The following is a 22,478-nucleotide window of genomic DNA, read 5'->3' on the forward strand; positions in this document are numbered from 1 at the left end:
TATGACGGCTGCGTGCTTCCATGGTGTTTATACTTGCGTACTATTGTTTGTACAGATGAACGTAGTACCTTCAGGCGTTTTGAAAATTTCTCCCAAAGATGAACCAGACTTGTGGAGGTCTACAATTTTTTTTCTGAAGTCTTGGCTGATCTTTTTTTTATTTTCCCATGATGTCAAGCAAAGAAGCACTGAGTTTGAAGGTAGGCCTTCCAATACATCCAGAGGTACACCTCCAAGTGACTCAAATTATGTCAATTAGCCTATCAGAAGCTTCTGAAGCCATGACATTATTTTCTGGAATTTTCCAAGCTGTTTAAAGGCACAGTCAACTTAGTGTATGTAAACTTCTGACCCACTGGAATTGTGATACAGTGAATTATATGTGAAATAATCTGTCCGTAAACAATTGTTGGAAAAATTACTTGTGTCATGCACAAAGTAGATGTCCTAAACAACTTGCCAAAACTATAGTTTGTCAACAAGAAATTTGTGAAGTGGTTGAAAAACGAGTTTTAATGACTCCAACCTAAGTGTATGTAAACTTCCGACTTCAACTCTATGTATACAACATCCTATTGGTTGCACGAATTGTATAATCATTTAAATTTAAACGTTTTTGAATCTGGGTGTCATTTTGTGTATCAGTTCATAAAACCATGTGCCATGGAATCAGTATATCGAAAATCTCCTCCCAACTATTTTGCAACCTGTATGGTGGCATTGTCCATTTTTTGGGCCTTAAATGAAACTGGTATACTTTTTTATTTATCACAATTTTCTTTAGACAATTTTGGTTTTAATGCAAGGCCGACAGACTTTACCTTCTCCTTACCTTCTCCCCCTTTCACGTTGCCTCCTCTATTTTTGCGGTAATGCTGCAGTCAGTTTGTTGTAATTTTGGATAGGGAGCACACATTTCCATATATTTTTGTTAACTGCATTTATGACATAACTGTCACACTCCTGACCTGTTTTCCTTTTTTCTTGTATTTATTTAGTTGGTCAGGGCGTGAGTTGGGTGGGTTGGTCTATGTGTGTTTTTCTATGTTGGGGTTTTTGTGTTCTGCCTGGTATGATTCTCAGTCAGAGGCAGCTGTAGATCGTTTGTCCCTGATTGAGAATCATACTGAGGCAGCCGGGGTTTCACGTGTGTTTTGTGGGTGGTTGTATCGCGTGTCTGCATTCGTGCCACACGGGACTGTTTGTCGATTGTTTCATGGTGTGCTTTTGTTTCGTGTTCAGTTTCGATTTAATAAATAATCATGGACACTAATCACTCCGCATATTGGTCTGATCCTTCTCGCCTCTCCTCATCATCCGAGGAGGAGGATTACGACGATCGTTACAGAACCACCCACCAATCTAGGATCAAGCGGTCTGCAAACGGGCAGCGACAGCAGTGGGAGAAAACCCAGGACTCCAGGACTTGGGAGGAGATCCTGGACGGCAAAGGACCCTGGGTTCAGCCAGGGGAATATCGCCGTCCCAAGGCGGAGCTGGAAGCAGCGAAGGCAGAGAGGCGCTGGTATGAGGAGGCAGCGCGGCGACGCGGTTGGGAGCCCGAGAGTCAGACCCAAAAATTTCTTGGGGGGGGGCACACGAGGAGTGTGGCAAAGCTGAGTAGGATACCGTGGAGTGAGAGGGCGTCGTACTGGCCAGACACCGTGTTATGCGGTAAAGCGCACGGTGTCCCCAGTACGCGTGCTTAGCCCAGTGCGGGCTATTCCACCTCGCCGCACTGGTAGGGCTAAGTTGGGCATCGAGCCGGATGTCATGAAGCCGGCCCAACGCATCTGGCCTCCAGTGCGTCTCCTCGGGCCGGCATACATGGCACCAGCCTTACGAATGGTGTCCCCGGTTCGCCAGCATAGCCCAGTGCGGGCTATTCCACCTCGCCGCACTGGCAGGGCTACGGGCACCATTCAACCTGGTAAGGTTGGGCAGGCTCGGTGCTCAAGAGCACGTGTCCTCCTTCACGGTCCGGTATAGCCGGTGCCACCTCCAAGTACCAGTCCACCGGTGGCAGCCCCCCGCACCAGGCTGTCTTTCCGGGTTCTCTCTCCAGCTGCTCCCACCTGTCCAGCGCTGTCAGAGCTTTCCTCCTCTCCAGCGCAGCCAGTGCCTATACCACGCACCAGGTCTACAGTGCGTCTCAGCCGGCCAGAGTCTGCCGTCTGCCCAGCGGCGCCTGAACTGCCTGCCTGCTCCGCGCTGTTTGAGCTGCCTGCCTTCCCAGCGCTGTCCGTCTGTTATGAGCCGTCCAGCCAGGACCAGCCAGAGCCGTCCAGCCAGGACCAGCCAGAGCCGTCCAGCCAGGACCAGCCAGAGCCGTCCAGCCAGGACCAGCCAGAGCCGTCCAGCCAGGACGCTGCCCCTCAGTCCGGTGCTGCCCCTCAGTCCGGTGCTGCCCCTCAGTCCGGTGCTGCCTTTTGGTAGAGTGGGTTTGACATGGAGGGTGGCCATTGGGAGGAGACCACGGAAGCGGGGTTTGACTATGGTGGGTTGGGGACCACGACCAGCGCCAGAGCCGCCACCGTGGACAGACGCCCACCCAGACCCTCCCCTAGAGTTTATGCGGGTGCGCCCGGAGTTCGCACCTTAAGGGGGGGGGGTTATGTCACGTTCCTGACCTGTTTTCCTTTTTTCTTGTATTTATTTAGTTGGTCAGGTCGTGAGTTGGGTGGGTTGGTCTATGTGTGTTTTTCTATGTTGGGGTTTTTGTGTTCGGCCTGGTATGATTCTCAGTCAGAGGCAGCTGTAGATCATTTGTCCCTGATTGAGAATCATACTAAGGCAGCCGGGGTTTCACGTGTGTTTTGTGGGTGGTTGTATCGCGTGTCTGCATTCGTGCCACACGGGACTGTTTGTCGATTGTTTCATGGTGTGCTTTTGTTTCGTGTTCAGTTTCGATTTAATAAATAATCATGGACACTAATCACTCCGCATATTGGTCTGATCCTTCTCGCCTCTCCTCATCGTCCGAGGAGGAGGATTACGACGATCGTTACAATAACTCCACCAGTCCAATTTATGATATAATATAATTATATAACTTTCAACGGTTATACAATTTATAAAATATTTTTTCCAAAAATAATGATTTAAAAAAAACTATTACTATATTTGAGTTTAACCATAATATGTGTTGTAATATTTGTTCTGGCTTTTCTGCTGGATTAATGTGAAATTGCAAACAGCTGTCTATGGCTTGTTTTAAAAAGCAATATTTTGGAGATTATTTCATTTTCAAATAATGTAATCTGAATGAAGGGAAAAAAGCCATTCTTGAACACGGGGTGAGACATCCTTCCTAATGTGCTAGAGAACCAGTTCAGATTTAAGTATAGTTTTTGTATGATTGAAGCCTTAGGTGAGAGGTCCAATGCTTTCATATTTAATAATTTCTGCCCTTCAAATTCATATTTAATATATAAATAGCTGTGTTTAGTTTAATTTTGTCTAGCTTGCTGTTCCAAATGAAGTGGAATATTTGTTGCTCATATAATAAAAAAAAAAAAGTTGTTAAGTATAGCAAGGGCCATAAGTAAATAGGTAAACTGGGATATGACTAAATACTGAATCAGGGGGATTATTCCACAAATAGACAGGTGTTGTCCTTTCCATGGTAGCAAGATCTTATCTAATTTGGCTGACTTTCTAATAAAATGTATTGTAGTGAGAGTATGTATGTCCACTTCACCGTCAGACCATTTTATTGGTAAACTACACGGTAATGTAAAAGTTTAATTCTTTAGCTATCCAATATGTAATATACTGCATTTATCATCATTTGGTTGTAATCCAGAGAGGTTAGATACATTATCTAGATAATCTATGAGGCTGTGCAGGGATCCAAATTGCAGATTTAAAAGAAAACATCAGCGTACAATGACACCTTTGTCCTTGATTTCTAGCCCCTTGATATTATTGTTGGATCTAATTGTAATAGCTAACATTTCAATGGTCATAATAAATAGATATGCCGATAGCGGACAACCTTGTTTTACTCCTCTTGACAATTTAATACTTTCTGAGAAGTAGCCATTATTTACTATTTTACACCTGGGGTTACTGTACATAACTTTAACCCATTCTCCTAAATTAAAATAGTCCATGCATTTATGTATAAATTCCAGTTGTACTTTATCAAAGGCCTTTTCAAAGTCAGCCATGAATACCAGGCCTGGTTTCCCACATTTTTCATAGTGTTCTATTGCTTCCAGTACATGTCTTATATTATCTCCAATGTATTGTTCATTTAAAAAAAAACTGTCTGATTGGGATGAAAAATATCCGACAATACATTTTTTAAATTCTATACGCTATGTATTTTGCTAAAATAATGGCTCATAACACTGAAGTGTAAGGGGTATCCAGTTTTTCAGGTGGACTGGAACTTTATATTTACCACCTGGGTACTGTTTCAGTAATAATGAAATCAGATATTCCGGCTGAGTATCTGATAGTCTACCATATTTATAGGAGATGTTAAAATATGTTAATAACCGAAAGTGAGAGGTTTGAGGACCTTTGAGTACATCGAAAATATTTGATATACCTCAACTGGTATGCCATACAGCCCTGGAGTTTTCCTGGACTTGAAGGCCTTAATTGCATCTAGAAGTTCCTCCTCTGTAATTAGGCCTTCCCATTAGTATTTCTGTACAGCTGTTCATTTTACACCATTAACAGAAAAATCCTTACAATTAACTTGTTAGTGGGGATGGATGAGACTGAAATTTAAAAAAATGTGCTTAAGGCATTTTGTTTCCTCTTTCAAAATATTGTTTTGGATTACTGTTATTTGTAACAAGTTTCTGTAAAAGAAATTGGTAGCATTTCTATTTTGCCCCATACTCCTTCTAGTTCGCATTATTTTTTATAATTTATTACACTTTTATAATAAATTCCTCTTCCTTTTGTTTTTCCTCTAACGTATTCTGTGCCTCTATGTTACAGTTTTTATTGATATCTATCTGTACTATTAGTTACTCTATTTCCTTTGTTAAAATGAACTCTATTGACCTAAATTGTTTTTGTTTTAAAGTTGAGTATTGAATTGCATGGCCTCTAAAGGCGCATTTAAAAGTGTCCCATACAAGTAGAGGATCTGCTGTACCTATGTTATGTAGGAAAAGATCAGTTATAAATTCTTGGTTAAAAACAAGTTGTCATCCAGTACGCTTTGATTACATTTTCAATATCCTCGCCCTCACGGAAATTCTGTAAGTGTAATGTGTATACCAATTATTTGATGGTCCGACCACATCCTGTCCCCTATCAACACTCCTCTAACTTTTGGTGCCAACAAAAATGGCATAAGAAAGTAGTCAAGCCGGCTAGCTTGATTGAGCCTTGATTGAGCCTCCGCCATGAATACTTATGTAAATGTAATATTTCCGGGATTTTTTTTGTTAGAAATTAGCAGACATTTCTAAAAACCTGTTGTTGTTTTGTCATTATGGGGCATTGTGTGTAGAAAATGTGGAAAAAGTCAAGGTGTCTGAATAATTTCAGAATGCACTGTACATTAGGATCAAATAGCCACAGTAACCTACTTGGCCACTGGTAAAACTACAACTTAAAGCTGGTACAGCCTCAGTGTAAACAGTAGACAAGCGCTGGAAGTTGCACAGAACATTCACAATTTTCAAGTTTTCGCTCAACAGACCTGAAATTCTCCCAGTGCCAAAATAAATTAGAGGTAACATTTTCCACTAGGTTTGCCTCCAAAAAGACAAACTAAAAGAAAAACCCACACCAATTTATGATAGAGAAGCAAAAGGAATATGGAGCAAAACAAAACTGGGGATACACCAAAACTCAGGCTTCTTTCATACTAAAGTGGTTGAGCTGGAAATCGCACGTCAGCTGAAATTAGGTGTAGCTGGGGGCTGATGTTATCCAGGGATAAACCTACATCTATCTCAACATCTAAAGGATATGTGTAAAGCCAGTGATAAGTGTAAAGAAAATTTTAAGTGCAATGTCTTAAACAAAAAAATTATAACACAGTTGAGGCAGTTTGAACTAGAACTAGAACTCTATATTTTAGTTTAATAGCAGCGAAACAATTGTCATAATAACTAATATTCTGAGTTGTGGATATAAACACAATTACTGATATGGTTGGCATAACATAATAATACTGATATGATAATAATGTTAATCTCATGGATGATCCTTGGAAACCTGATGCACCTGAGCTCAATTTCGAGTCTCAAAGCAAAAGGTCTGAATACTTGTGTAAATAAGGTATTTCTGTTTTGTTGTTTTATACATTTGCAAACATTTCTAAAAACCTGTTTTCACTTTGGCATTATGAGGTATTGTGTGTAGATTGATGAGGATTTTTTTTTACATTTAATACATTTTAGAATAAGGCTCTAATGTAACAAACATTTTAAAAAGTGAAGGGGTCTGAATACTTTCCGAAGGCACTGTAAAGTGCTTTCATTTCCAAACGGTAAAACAGATATGTTTGAAAATACCCTGAAATAAAAGCTGACATTATGTACTGTTGCCTAATATGATTTTTTAAATCTCAAATCAATCAAAATTCTGGAGTATAGAGACGATGAAAACTGCTTATCTGCTAACTGTATCTGGATGTCATGTAGTTTTAGCTAGTAAGCAACCTCATCATGAGGTGACAAGTTCAGATGGGTTGATTTGTAGTGCTGTCTGCTCTTGTACTGTCTCTTTGAAAGCTATCACTGTTGTAGTCCCCCAGCTGCTTGGCAAGGCCTGCTCACTCACTTTATTTAATCTCTGGCTTCATTCTGAATGAACATACTGATACACTTGTACAATTCTATGAGGATTGTGAATTGATTGAATGGGTTTCAATTAATATACATATCAGCAACCAAATTGTCAGCAATGAACAAATAATAGGCCTATATACCTGTATTTGCCTACTTTCTCATCTGAGATGTCTTGTCTTATTTATACTCACCACCAGGTGGCACAGACTTGTCATCCTCAGGTATTGACTTCATGAAGCTACAGTGACAGTATGGGGAGGAAAGTGATCCAATGCACCAATATGGCAACATCAACATACTGTACTACATTACGTCTGAGAATCACACACAACCATTTAAAAAGTTTTATTTCTACCATACACAAACTGTACAACACAGCGCATATCTGCTTATGAAATAGCAAAAGTAATACTTTCGATTTACAAACTACTTGAACTGAAAAAGCATAACATTTGAATGAAAAAGGAAAGAAAATACATTACAGTTTCATCATACTAATATAATTCCACAAAAATCCAGTTCACATGACAAAACATCAAATACTAACAGGGAAAATAAATATTCTTCACAAAACTTCCTGAGCAAACAATGTGTGGTATATGAATTAAATATTACGAATTATAAATAAATTAACACAATTATTAAGTTAAACAAAATGTTAAATGATTACATTTTTCAAGATTACAATTCTTTACAATGTGTTGACTATTTGAATAAAAGAAAGTATTTTTCTCAACAAGTGTCCTTAATTTGGCTATGTTTTGCAGATATGCACTTCTTCGAATTCTTCCTCAGGACATGTGTAGTAGGCCTAGTCAAACTCAATTCATTGTAACTTGATAGGACTATCAACCCATGCAAACTTCAAAATAATAACATTGTACTGTGACATCAAGAGCAATGCTCACAAACAAAGAAAGCGTCATCTTTCTCTGGAACCCCAGGCAATAGAACTCAACTGAAATACAACAGAAAAAAAGTGAAAGTGCAACTGATTCACAACTCAATTTAAGAATAAATAAAACATAACAATTGAAAACAAACAGTTAAGAACTAGCAATATCATTGTTTGTTTGTCCCTTTTTGCTTCAGGTAATAGTGATGAACTGAAAATCAAAATGATTGACAGTTTGCAAAATGATTGACAGGTTGAAAATACATGCTGGCCCTAAAGAACCGGCAGTGATATTTACGCCACCAAGTGCCTTTTGGGGGATATTTTGAAATTGGTGTGACTACTGAAACCGAAACGCCACCGACCATCATTCAGTAATAATGAGCATACATTTTAAAAGGTGTCATAATAGTTGAACTCAGAGTAAATGTTTGTATGGTGGTGGTTCCTTTCTTCTAATACCTTCCTCGACATTTTTTTCCATGCTGAAAATAAGTAAAAAGTTTTAAAAAGCACTAACACTTCTTAACCTGTGATACTTCAAGACCTGACTTTGAGATTACAGCTACTGAGACGATGCTTAAATATTTGAAATGGCATATAAACAGTCATTAAGAACATTTTCTCCTTTGAAAATAAGTGTACTGTATAATAAATTACACACCATCCACATAATACTGTCCTACCACAAAACAGAGAACTGTATATTTTATGTATTAATTTACATGTAGGCACATATATGCACACACAGTGTGTGCACAGAAGGCAGTTTAATATCTATATAATTTAAGAAAAAGAAAGACAATATCTTGTCAAAGTGGATTTATCAATTGTCTTAGTGCTGTCAGTTGCTCTATTCTAGCAACACACTCAAAGTTGAATTTGACATTCAGTTAATTGAATGAAATAAAACAATGTTGCATTTTGCTAAGAGCCAAACGCAACTCCCCAATTGCAGTCAACTTTTTAACATATTGTTCAATTATGAGTGTACAGTACAGTAGCATTGCATTTTTGAGTCTTCATTTTGTCTTACCATACATTCAGGGTTGAATATTAAATAGAAATCGAAAGCAACAATTTAAAAAAAATTGATTCTGGATTATTCTAGTAGAGTTCTCTACCTTCATGGGAGATCCAAATTGTTTTATTAGAATCTGATCTGACATATAAATAAACCACCACTAGACGGCAAAAGAGAGCTATGATTAAAACTGGAATGTGCATCAATGTAATATACAATTAGTCAAAGGATTTCAAATATTTAGCATTTTACAATCATAGAAATACAATTTAAAAAATGTTTAAATAAATACATTGATGAATAAAGATGATAAATAGCAATAACATAACAATGACAAAAAATAACAAATACAGATTTAAATCAAGCAAACCATACAAAATAATTAAGTGCAAGGGGGGTAGAAATCTCACCAGAAGTAACATGTCAAGTGAATACAGAAGCGTTAAAAAACATGAAAAATTATTTTCAGCTGGTAATTGTCTCAGTGCAATGTATTCAACTGTGAAATGTTGACACGTTTCCCAAAGCTTTGTCTTATACATGCAACTAAGCCAGCACTGCACTCTCCAGGAAAAACACAGTCATCCAATACCATTATCCCAACTCAAAGATACCTCCTCTTGGTGGCTTGACAGCTTAAACGTGGATTCCCTTTATAGCCTGTTTGATATTATCCAAGAGAGCCTTACACTCGGGAGAGTAGTCGTGCTCCGAGTTGTTGTACATATCTGTTAATGTGTTCACATAGGCTTCGAAATTATGCTCACTTATGGGCCCCTGGAACACAAACATGTTCTAATATTAGTTCACAAACTGAAGCATATAGTGAGAATAGCAATTTAATATCACTATAGCAGGGTTTACCAAACTCGGTCCTCTGGACCCCAAGGGGTGCACGTTTTGGGTTTTCCCTAGCACTACACAGCTAATTCAAAACTGTGTAGTGTTCGGGCAAAAACCAAAACATGCACCCCTCCCAAGGACAGAGTTTGGAAAATGCTGCACTATAGATAGAAATATGGTTAAAAAATGCAAGTGGGGAGGTTCGAATGAGGCCTAATGTACCATTTGAGGCAGTTGGATGTCTGTGAGACTGTTGATGAGAGCCTGGCTGAGGCGAGCTAACTCCTTCAGAAGGCTGTCGTTGTGCTGTTCAATCATCTTGTTCTCCTCCTCAATTGTCTTCAGGTTACATTCCATTGACGAAATCTGCTTTCAGGAAAGAGGAAAACTTGTCAAACTGAATTAGGCCTGAGTCCTTTGAAAACCATCATATCATCACAGATGTGGATATTTACCTGGGTCTGCAGTTGCATCATGTCAGCTTCTATTTTCAGGTTGGATTCATTCAGTTCCTTGATTTCATGATCCAAGTGTTGCATGTCATCGTCGTTGTCGACTCCTGTTTGAAAATGGAGTTCAAACTAAACCTGCTACTGTGCTTCCGTGAATCAACTAGGAGGTGGTCTACACATACTTTGGTGGTACTAAGATGAACATTTCCATAAAATATATTATCCTGCCAAAGCATATACTGTATGTACAGTACACCACCAAGACTTACCACTGCTGGCTTTCAGTTTAATAGTCACCATCTCCTCTCCTGACATCTTCTTCTTGATACTTTGAGCATTAAGTGGGCATCCAGACAAACTATTTAGAAATCAAATTCAAATTACAAAAATATTACCAACTCACAAATGTCAATCTCAAAGCTATTTAGTTGTTCAATGAGTGCGCCTTTAATTACGGGTCAGTGGTCAAGGATAGTAGTATCAATAGAAATTATAAACATTTCCCTGGAATCATACGGGACAAAATTGACGCAATGCAACCTCACCTTCTATGGGTGACAAACACGTTATTGGCGTGTCCAAGGCCATTGCAGCCGGGCAAGGGACAGTGGGGCAGTTCCTGTTTGCAGGCCTTATTCCAGGGGAAGGGGAGGCCATTGATGGATGACTCGTTCTGCCTCTTAGCAGTGAGGGGGCAGCTTCCTGCACTGCGGTGAGATGTGTACTTGCCCGATGTGTGGCCCTGCCCATCACAACCTATCACTGGACACCTAGTAGGGAGACAAACAAGGGGTCTGTTCAGGAGGATTTTACGTTACAAAACATTCAGCTAGAAATGCATCGCATAGAACAGATAAGATTATCTGTAAAATAGAATATGGAACTGTGTCAGGTCTATTAATTATATATCTAAAACGTTCAGAATACACCCAGGAGTCTGTTACTATCTGATGTCCTCCCCTTATACTGCTAGTGGAGAGATTCATGTTGTCACACAGACTGTTGACAATGTACAGAGTGCCGCTGTGAGAGACGTCTATTCTCATTCCGATGAGGCAGAGGAGAAAGATTATTGTCACCAGTAAGCTGTTTTTCCCTCAAAATAGTTTGGCAGTTGAGGCCATTTGATATGACAGATGTAGTAAATACAGTATGATCTGAGATATGTAAATCTATCGCTGTGTACAGTTTAGGTACAATGGAAGTGTAAGTAGATCAAAATGCTGTCAACTGAGTTGCGACGACTTTACTTAACCTGTTAAACCACACATAATACATACATACATACTCAAACAAATCATTTGCACAGTTCATAAATATCCCTCACTAACTAGACCGGAAGAGTTGTCAAACCATTACGTTGATTAATCCAGTCAAATGCTGATTAAAAATGTAGTCATCGAAACTGACAACAGGCTCAAATAATCGTATCAGCCAAGTTGCTAATCCACAAAAACGTTGGAATAATAAACACATACAGATTGATATAGCCTACATATACAGTACTAGGTAGGTTATTTGTGTTTGTAATCGAAAAACATAAGCACAAGTCTTGTTGAATATTATTAAGAGTTATAAGGGTAATTACATTTTTCCTGCTCTGTTTTCTACAGGTCAGTAATGGAGTGACATGAATTACACATAATTGTCATGTATCCCGTCATGTGAAAGAATGTAATTTTGAGGGTTGCTGAACTCTTCCCTTATTGGTAAAGGTGAAAGGCAGGCTGAGATGGTACAAATGGAACACATAGCTAGCGTACAAACAGAGTACTACTGTAACGAAGCTTGTTGTTGCACTTCGTTGTTCAGAGTACTGCTAGCACTCAGAGGACTAAACAACCCCATTATTTCCATCCATCCACACACCACAGATGTAAGGCACCAGGACAATAGAAGCATGCCATATGGCCTACAATTTACAATCATCTAGTAACATTACAGATGCACTACATGTAGGTAGATTCGAACTAGCAACCTTTCGGTTATTGGTCCAACGTTCTTACCGCAAGGCTACCTGTCGCTCCCCCTCTTAATGTGTATGCGATTTATTCCAGTCTAATTCCTAAACTCTTGGCCCTGCATTAGTAATTAAAAAGATTGGGAAATCTGTGTCTGTCCAGATGTAGAAGTAAACAAGGTCTCATACATCGGACTTTGGATTTAAGCAGCAGCAATCAATTATTATTTTTTATTTAAGACCAATATCAGTTTTTCCAGAGACAACTGCATCTAGAATAATTCAGCTTTACACCAGTGAATCAACGCTTTGTACCCATACAGTAGTATGGGGGACCTGTAATAAACAATACATGATGATAAGGAAAACACTGACAAGAGAGTGATAAGCCAGATATTCTATTAAGACAACTCAAAAATATTACAGTGTCTGAAACATGTATTATACACATGTTGTTAATCTTTGAAATATGATCTACTAATGATGGGCAGAAAAACAATTTCATTTTCATTTTTCTGGTATAATGACCTCTTAACAACCCGGATACAAGTATTTTCATTCATTGAGACAGCAATCATGTAGTCATGCCAGTAAAAAAATGAAAAACAACAATCATAAGAATAATCTCTTACTTCATTTCTTGGTCGTCTTTTTCATCTTTGTTTGGTGTAAGCCTCAAGCCTCCCTTTCTGGCACGTGGACATCCTGACAAACTACAAATGTTTAGAGACGATACGGTTTAACAATAATGAACACTAATTTAGGGCTAAAATCAAGCAAACTCTTCCATCAGTGATTCTCACAAAGCATGTCATTGAAAACAACATTCTAAACAACAAAATCAGTATTCAAGAATCAGTCAGGTGTCGTCAGAATCGTATCTTCTTGGATATACAACACTTTACCAAAAGTCAAAGATGAATAAATTCATAAAAATAAACAACAAGATTCAAACACATTTCTATTAATCAATTCATTCGTGTCATCCAGTCTAGACTACCTTCTGTGTGAAGCGTAATTCCCGGTCACGTGTCCAGATCCATCACATCCAAGTGTTGGGCACCTGCAGGTGGAGAGACAGACAAAACAGGTGAAACTCTGGAACAATTATATAATATTTAAATGCATTAAAAGAAAATGGAAGGCAAAGGGCCTTTATGAGGTCAGGAGATATACAGTACATTGCATTATGTACACTGAGTGTACAAAACATTAGGAACACAGGCTCTTTACATGACATAGACTGAACAGGTGAAGCTATAATCCCTTATTGATGTCACCTGTTAAATCCATTTCAATCCGTATAGATGAAGGGGAGGAGACAGGTTAAAGAAGGATTTTTAAGCCATTCAGATGGTGAATGGGCAAGACAAAAGATTTAAGTGCCTTTGAACAGAGTATGGTAGTTGGTACCAGGCGCACCGGTTCGAGTGTGTCAAGAACTGCAACGCTGCTGGGTTTTTCATGCTAAACAATTTCCCATGTGTATCTAGAATGGTCCACCACCCAATGGACATCCAGCCAACGTGACACAACTGTGGAAAGAATTGAAGACAACATCCCTGTGGAACGCTTTTGACACCTTGTAGAGTCCATGCCACAACGAATTGAGGCTGGTCTGAGGGCAAAAGGGGCTGCAACTCAATATTAGGAAGGTGTTCTTAATGTTTTGTACACACAGTGTAAACAGCCTGATCACACAACGTGGATAAAAGTCCAAATTCAATATAGTCAATGTATTATATGACTAAAACAGCATGAGACCAGGTAGAATGTATAATGTAATCCAATAAAATAGCACAAAATTGAATGAGTGGACACAAACAGGTGAACTACTGGCTAGAAACAGTTGATTATGACTGAAAGGACAACTCGTACTTTAGTTCCTGAGAGTTGGCTGCCATCAGTGATTTGAGAGTCTTGTCAGCCAGGGGACACCCAGATACACTACAGACAGAGGATCCACACCAGAGAGTTATTACAATGAACCCTTTGATCATAGTTCAATTCAATTGAAGTCTGACAGTGATTGATATACTGTACAGTGCAATGTGGCAGAGAGGTCATCCTCTCCTAAACCATATGATAACCATTTGCATTATCATCTTAAGTTTGTACAGTTGTTTTCTGTCCAATGTTTCAATACAATTACAAGTCAGTTTTAAATTACTTAAATTCCACAGCGACAATAAGGTTGCAAAAAAATGTATAGTTTCATTTTCAGCAGCATATAATGCTGATCAACATGAAACAATCAACATAGTTCCTCTGAACCAAGCCTTACAGTATTTACTAGCTGGTGTTAACGAGTGTGTAATTACCTTCGATGTGACGCATAATTTCCTGTTACATGGCCACTGCCGTCACAGCCGGGGGTAGGACAGCTGCAGAGAACACAACACTTAGTTAGACCATACTCTACAATACATGGACTTTCAATACAGTGTATTAACCTTCGTAACATGACATTGAATTGTTATTAGTGGAATTGGAAGTGTGAAGTGTTAGTGCAGCAGGAAATTTAGTAGAAAATATTTTACTCCCGAACACATTCACTACAACAACGTCTCTGAAAGTGTTTATTTGGAGTGGCAGAAAGTTGTTCATTAAAAGGTGCTCACTTGGAAGATCTAATTGTTTTCTGTAAATGACTCAATAGTATCTAACCATAAAGTGAATCAGATCCCCAGAGCCAAACTCAAGAGAACATACAGAGTCTAACTACAAAGTCAAGAGTGGTAAGCTGAGGACATACGGACATGTAAAAACTCACTTTTAACAAGATACATTTCCTCTCCACATGAACCTGCAGACATACCAGTCACAACGATATGTAATATATAATAGGTAACAATATAAGAGCTAATAATAGGATAGATCATGTCCAGTGCATTTCACTGAGCGTGTATTCAGTCACCCCACTTATAATATACTGCCCCATTTAAAAGGTCTGGTCGGGAATTACACTTTTGTTATTAATACTGACCATCTGTCAGCTGACCTTTTTAGAGGGAAATGCACATTATACACAGATGACTGAGCAAAGAAGCCTCAATATGTCAATTTCTCCCCTCATTGGACCCCCAGAATGAGCAGACCAGACATGTTTAACATGATATACCTCATCAGCTCTTTCTTAGCATCTCTTAAGAGCATCTTGGTCTTGGGGCTTAACATGCTCGCGTCTCCGGAGTAGCTCTGGTTCTCCAGAGAAGCGTCGTCAAAATCCTCCTGCTGAGAGACGTATGTACGTTTGAAATGGACCCTTTTCACTATATAGTGCACTACTTTTGACCAGAGCCATGGACCCTGGTCAAAAGTAGTGCACTACAGAAGAAATAGGGTGCCATTTCAGATGCAGTCTTAATAATAAAGTGTCTTTAAAAATCTGCTTAACCTCCTGACTTCCTGTCTCAGTCTTGAGTTTTGAACATTATCAATGAAAACATCCCACTTATTACTCTTAAAACACAAGCCTAGGGGTTAGGCGGTAAGGCTGAGGTATTACGCTGAAGGATACTTACAGTAAACCATACATCCATTTAAAGTCACATTTAATCCACACGGACAGTATTTATGACGTATATACTTGTGATGTAAAACATTTGGATTTACTTCCTCAAAGATTATGTGTTCAGCACCAGATGTTGTCGTCGGTGAGTTAATAACAGTACAAATGTCATGGCCTTTTAAATCAACAACAACCAGGAATACCAGCTGTGAGGAACACTCTCTTTAACAAGAGCTTTTACCTCTCTGTCGTGCATCATTTGTTGTGCTTTGCTGAAGTTGAGAGGTGTGTCCCAGGCGTCTCTCTCACACAGGGAATGGTAGAAGGCAGGGCTGATGTGCACACTGCCGGCCTGCTTGAGAGTGGACTCAGGAGGGGACAGGGCAACGTCTCCCAAAGGCACCTTGGGTGGGGAATTTACCTCCCGACTTTTCTTCATACTCAGGTCCAGGGTGCCGTTCTCATCCACTTCTATGGGCATGTCCTAAATGAGAAGAAGTTCACAAGTCAGACTCTGTAACAGTCAGCAGGTAATTAACTTTTTTGAAATAGTCAACTGTCTTTAATAAAAACATACAGGTATGCCAGTTTCATGGGAAATAAAAATATGTGGGTTATGAAGTTATGAAGATTGAAATGCATATATTTCCATGACATGCCTTAGCACCAACTACAATGCTTTAAGTGTGCGCCACTCTGAAAATGACAACTATAATTCCTGTGAGAAATAACTTGAATTGCACCTCAAATACACATTTACATGAAAATAAGACGCTGAGTGATTATCTAACACCGGGGTAAAGTGTGGTGTTAAGCCAGCATTAATTCTGTTGAACAAAATAATAATCGTTGCTTGGTGTGTAGTTTTTTTGTGACAGCTGTGTAATCTATCTGTTTTCTAGGACACACAACCAAGATGGCAGCTGGGGGTGCTGGTTTTAGGTCATCACCATTAAAACAAAAATGAAAAAGCTTAATGCAGCATACGTTTTCTCACTGACAGATGTGTTACTCATTCTGTGTTATGTGAAATGCTGGGCTGTGTGCTTCTGCTTTATAGGTTTTATAGTATTAAAAGTTTTACCTCATTAAATGCCGAAATACGGCCTATAAATGAAACCAATTATTCAACGCATATGTCCCATTAAACCTATCCCCCATTATTTTTGTAACAAAAGAGAGCCTTTCAAATTAATTAAAGGGGATAATTTTCATGGACATTGCATGCGTGTGTGGCTGTCCATTTTAATTATGTCTGTGATGGTGACATGTCTGTAGCTAATCTCAATAGCATGAACTTTTCACATTGAGTTGTAATGCATTTTTGTTGCATTTGCTACCTACAGAGATACAACAAACATATGAGTTGCATGGCCCCATACAGTGTACTGTATGCTACATAAATCCAATGCAGAAGAGCACAAATGATTAAGTTGCTAACACTGTTTTATTCATTCAGTGGGTTGACACCTGGTACAAGACCACATTCTCAGCTCACCAAGCTGGGTTCTGTACTGTGTAGGTGTTGGAAACCTTGAATCATTTATCTATCAATATTCTGTCATAAATTACATAATGTAGAGAGGCCTTGTTTGGGTTTTGAGACATTCGTCGTTATGCTCAAACGTATTGCACAGGAAGGCCAAGTTTCAGTTCAGTTGAGAGTATCATGGTTTTCCACGTAGTGGACAGGGCAGTTGGGTTTTTTTCCCTCTAGAGATTATACAGGACGTGCACAAATGGGTCAAGTTTTAAACTAAACTGGTGCACATTTAATAAATCACTGAGATTTTGGTTTTGTGTGAATAAAAGATTTCAGCTAATGAGTCCTTCAGCTGATTGGTTTAATCCACTGAACTAGTTTTATAGGTCATCTGATAGAGAAAGAGCTTATCCTGGATAATATATTACTAAGCAAAATATATTCCGCCATCTGCAGCATGCAAGACACACTTTCATACAGTTAATAATTTTTCCCTTTTCTTTTTTGTCTATTAATAAAATCATATGCATGACCACATGTTTTACATAAACTACAGAGTCTAATTGTAATTGAGAAATAAGGGTGTTTGTAACAGTTAGGAAGAGTTTGTGCATACGTTATGACGTCATTTTGTGACGGTAAGGTTTTTGTTGGTTGTTCAGGCACACAAAATTGTTTCTTGAGGCAAGCCGAAGCCAGTAAACGAAGTCTACGCCCCTTCGTCAGTGATTGGTCAACAGTAGGGATTCTTCAGTAAAGTCTTTGTTGTCATTCAACGAGACGCGACTCATTTTCATGCACATTTTTTTATTTAGAAGTACTGCACCAAACATCTTAGTTAGAGGTAAAAATTGAACGACTACGATCTCATCGGCAAAAAACTTCAAAATTAATGACAGATTTCTTCAGTTATCTTTAAATAATTGTGACTATTACCATAAAAGTAGAAACTACAGTCTAATTGTAATTGACAAATAAGGTTGATAGTATTTTTTTCTTTTGATGTGATTTTATAAATTTTCTTTTGTGTACATTAAAGCTTTATGGAGGGGAACCTCTTGTTTCCCTGCCACCAGAGACACGATCTCTTTGCCAAAAACAGTCCTTTTGATGTTTCTCCCTTTTTATACACAAATCAGAGTTGCTTTAAAATGACCCCATTAAATACCTTTCCAAGTGGTCTAATTTGATTACCTTTGTGGAGGATGCCAGGGGCCGGCCAGAGATGGAGATGGCCTCCATGTTGCTTCGGTAGCGGGTTGAGAGGTTGAGGATGGCGGTGGTGGCTGCGGTGTCTTGGAGCCCCTCACATCCCGGTTTGTAATGGGTGGGTGGGCTGTGCCGTCCGGGGTCAGGCGTGGGAAGGAGGTTGCCAGGGGCACCCAGGAAGTCGGTGTACTGTAGAGCTGCTAGATAACAGAACACACATTCAGCAAGTTACAGGAACAACTGATTATACTCACTATACTATGGTGCATCGTGCAACCAGCTATACATTTGTTGTTACAGTGTGGTTGCAATGGCATCAGTCTGTGCTTGAATAAAGGTAGCTAGGTGGGACAACATAGACTGTGTGGATAAAACATGTATTTCTTGATAAAATGACAATTCTCTCAGGATCTGACAGATCTGTTTAAAAAGTATATATATATTTAAAAAAAAATCCTACTAGCACTGACTTTGCTGATAGCTACTTTGTGAATTTTTTTACTTACTACGACTAAGATACGTGGTTGTCCCACCTAGCTACCTTAAAATGAATGCACTAACTGTAAGTCGCTCTGGATGAGAGCGTCTGCTAAATGACTGAACTGTAAATGTAAGCAATATTACACAAGCATGATTGTCTTGTTTACAGGAACCTTGTGAGTGTGTTGCATACTCGTAGTTTGGATGTTGTCTGATCATGTATGGGCTACACATTTGTGGCAGAAGATGAGCGACACTTGCACATTAAATCCGTTTAATGTGGCTTGACACATGCCCCTCCCCCTCCCCTGAATCAAATAAAATGTGCGAAACTCACAGTCAGGGAAGTGTGAAGGAGAGATTTTTTGGTCCTGGTTGGGTGCCATCAGAGGTTGTTTGCCGAAGACCTGTGCATCAAAGCTGGCGTAATCAAAGCGGATCTTGCTGTACTTGTCCATGTCCTTGGTGAGGTTGGCTTGCAAGGCGGCGGTGACAGGATGGTGATGGGCGAACCTGTAGCTGTACTGGTTGAACTCCAACTTCTTCATGAGGGGGCCGAGAGGTCTGGTTGGAGAAGAATCCAAGAAGACGAGGTGTTGTTGTTGGATTTGATGAGGAAAGTGGCTACTGTAGGTGTCAAATAAAGTCCATATAAGGAACAGGAAATTGACACATACAGTGGCAAGAAAAAGTATGTGAACCCTTTGGAATTACCTGGACTTCTGCATAAATTGGTCATAAAATGTAATCTGATCTTCATCTAAGTCACAACAATAGACAATCACAGTCTGCATAAAATAATAACACACAAACAATTATACATTTTCATGTCTTTATTGAACATTCCGTGTAAACATTCACAGTGCAGGTTGGAAAAAAGCATGTGAACCCTTGGATTTAATAACTGGTTGACCCTCCTTTGGCAGCAATAACCTCAACCAAACATTTTCTGTAGTTGCGGATCAGACCTGCACAACGGTCAGGAGGAATTTGACCATTCTTCTTTACAAAACTGTTTCAGTTCAGCAATATTCTTGGGATGTCTGGTGTGAACCTCTCTCTTGAGGTCATGCCACAGCATCTCAATCGGGTTGAGGTCAGGACTGACTGGGCCACACCAGAAGGAGTATTTTCTTCTGTTGAAGCCATTCCGTTGTTGATTTACTTCTATCTTTTGGGTTATTGTCCTGTTGCATCACTCAACTTCTGTGGAGCTTCAATTGGCGGACAGAGAGCCTTACATTCTCCTGCAAAATGTCTTGATAAACTTGGGAATTCATTTTTGTCGATGATAGCAAGCTGTCCAGGCCCTGAGGCAGCAAAGCAGCTCCAAACCATGATGCTCTCTTCACTGTCCTTTACAGTTGAGATGAGGATTTGATGTTGGTGTGCTGTGCCTTTTTTTTCTCCACACACAGTGTTGTGTGTTCCTTCCAAACAACTCCACTGTAGTTTCACCTGTCCACAGAATATTTTGCCAGTAGCGCTGTGGAACATCCAGATGCTCTTTTGTGAACTTCAAACATGCAGCAATGTTTTTTATGGACAGCAGTGGCTTCTTCCGTGGTGTCCTCCCATGAACATCATTCTTGTTTAGTGTTTTAAGTATCGTAGACTCGTCAACAGAGATGTTAGCATGTTCCAAAGCTTTCTGTAAGTCTTTAGCTGACACTCTAGGATTCTTCTTAACCTCATTGAGCATTCTGCGCTGTGCTCTTGCAGTCATCTTTGCAGGATGGCCACTCCTAGGGAGAGTAGCAACAGTGCTGAACTTTTTCCATTTATAGACAATTTGTCTTACCGTGGACTGATGAACATCGAGGCTTTTAGAGATACTTTTGTAACCCTTTCCAGCTTTATGCAAGCCCACAATTCTTAAACTTGGGTCTTCTGAGATCTCTGTTGTTTGAGGTATGGTTCACATTAGGCAATGCTTCTTGTGAATAGCAAACTCAAATGTTGCTGAGTGTTTTTTTATACGGTACGGCAGCTCTAACCAACATCTCCAACCTCGTCTCAATGATTGTACTCCAGGTCAGCTGACTCCTGACTCCAATTAGCTTTTGGAGAAGTCATTAGCCTAGGGTTTCACATACTTTTCCCAACCTATACTGTGAATGTTTAAATTATGTTTTTAATATAGACAAGCAAATGCAATAATTTGTGTGTTATTAGTTTAAGCAGACTGTGCTTGTCTGTTGTTGTGACTTAGATGAAGATCCGATCTAATTTCATGACCAATTTATGCAGAAATCCAGATCATTCCAAAGGGTTCACATACTTTTCTTGCCACTGTACATGCACATTATGCACAACATGCTGTGGAAGAGGTGGTGGTGATTGTGGAAGTAATAGAACATTGAATAATATCGATACGAGGTGGTTGTGAAGGAATGGACACGGTGTCGTTTGAATCATATAATAATATCAATGTCCTCCTCCTGGATTGTGGGATCTGATCTGTACTGTACGTTCACACACAGGCATGTTGCCCAACTAATTCCTTTTGTATGAGTAGGCAGTCTGCCTGTCATTTCTCTTCAGGGAACAAAGAGTTCTTATGCTCTGTGTCCCTAATAGGGAGAATCTCATAGGACCTTAACCCATTGCTTAAGTACAAATGATACTGAGAAACCATATCTGTGATGTTTTGCTAGGCTATATATTGTCATTCCTTTTACAATACACTGACTGGGTAAACTGGACAGGATACTGTAAATGTTAACCAACATAGCTCCTGATTTTATATGATATTGATAGTCAACGAGCACAAACACTGTTTTATATCAAAGGGACTATGCTCTCAGAATAAATGTTTTATAGTATAGTTTTCAATTGGTTTATTGTCATCATAATGTGTGTCCACATGCGCTTCAATAATCGTCAACAGTCAGAGTGACAATACGGCAATATTACAGCTTTAGCATGTGTTATAACATACATTCTCAGTCCATGTGATTTACCTGGACAATCGTTCTGGTGCTTGTCTGCATTTGGGGCTCTCCTCTTGAGGTTTGGAGACTTTCACTGCAGCAGCAATGGGGCAGCCTGAAAGACTGGAGGAGGAGTAGAAGGAAATCAAACCCATTAGTCCGACATTGAACCTGTCTATGTACAGTTTGTCATTTTTAATAGGTTAGTCCTGCAGGCTGTACCTCCGGTGGGTGCTACGATTGCTGTTTACATGGCCTCTTCCTGTGCACCCGGGAGTAGGACACTTGAGGACGTTTTCATGCATGGCCAGGACTGGGGACAGACAGGAGAGGAGAGGGCCAGTAGGTGAAACAGTAGGGTTAGTAGAAGGAGAGCTGTACTGTACATCAGTGGTGAATATACTGCATCAGTGGTGACATCCTTTAGAGTAGGCATAGGAGTCATAGGAGTGCCAAGAGTTAACATAATTAACAAACATGAGAAGACAGGAAAATAATCAAGTTGAAAACTATAGGCATACATTCTGCTTGTTCATTTCTTGATAATTTTATTCAATTAACACATTGCTTATGTACTGACATCAGAAAGAAACCATGGTTATAGTGCACAGATCCTTTGAAGACACAAGCATCTCTAACTAGCACTGTTCCCATTGTCAGTGAACTGTGTGTTGGTTGCATAATATAAATACCTTAGTGGAAATAAGACTATAACAAAAAAGCGCAGATATTTTTTCATAAAACATTGTCATTGTTGGAGTTCCACTCGGTATCCTTGGAAACTTTTATTTTCTGTACATATTTTCCAATTAGTTTGCAGGTTTTGTCTATTTATTTTTTGAATACAGAGTTAGTAACCCCTTTGATTTGCAAACACTGCCTCTGGTCTAAGAGCAAATGCTTTCATATTGAACAAAATGT

The 22,478-nt window shown here is 39.4% G+C and overlaps 1 protein-coding gene across 12 annotated transcripts in view; it reads right to left on the bottom strand.

Moving 5' to 3' along the window:
- Window positions 1-7,097: 7,097 nt before the first annotated feature.
- LOC129824154 (suppression of tumorigenicity 18 protein-like) overlaps window positions 7,098-22,478 on the bottom strand; it is a 52,486-nt gene continuing 37,105 nt past the window's right edge. For 7 of the 12 annotated variants that reach the window (XM_055883551.1, XM_055883559.1, XM_055883556.1 and 4 more), the window contains 15 exons: window positions 21,780-21,870; window positions 21,588-21,680; window positions 18,962-19,251; window positions 18,130-18,344; window positions 15,694-15,936; window positions 15,063-15,175; window positions 14,263-14,325; window positions 13,820-13,888; window positions 12,942-13,004; window positions 12,574-12,654; window positions 10,527-10,751; window positions 10,251-10,339; window positions 9,985-10,088; window positions 9,752-9,898; window positions 7,098-9,463 (listed from right to left, as the gene is read on the bottom strand). In XM_055883551.1, coding sequence (XP_055739526.1) covers window positions 9,323-9,463; window positions 9,752-9,898; window positions 9,985-10,088; window positions 10,251-10,339; window positions 10,527-10,751; window positions 12,574-12,654; window positions 12,942-13,004; window positions 13,820-13,888; window positions 14,263-14,325; window positions 15,063-15,175; window positions 15,694-15,936; window positions 18,130-18,344; window positions 18,962-19,251; window positions 21,588-21,680; window positions 21,780-21,870 — 2,027 coding nt within the window. In that variant the 3' untranslated portion in view covers window positions 7,098-9,322. Of the gene's footprint in view, window positions 9,464-9,751; window positions 9,899-9,984; window positions 10,089-10,250; window positions 10,340-10,526; window positions 10,752-12,573; window positions 12,655-12,941; window positions 13,005-13,819; window positions 13,889-14,262; window positions 14,326-15,062; window positions 15,176-15,693; window positions 15,937-18,129; window positions 18,345-18,961; window positions 19,252-21,587; window positions 21,681-21,779; window positions 21,871-22,478 lie in introns of those variants that run through there. The other 5 variants (XM_055883555.1, XM_055883563.1, XM_055883552.1 and 2 more) reach the window with 5 other exon arrangements.

This window comes from Salvelinus fontinalis, chromosome 26, assembly GCF_029448725.1.
Source record: "Salvelinus fontinalis isolate EN_2023a chromosome 26, ASM2944872v1, whole genome shotgun sequence".
Lineage (NCBI taxonomy): Eukaryota > Metazoa > Chordata > Actinopteri > Salmoniformes > Salmonidae > Salvelinus > Salvelinus fontinalis.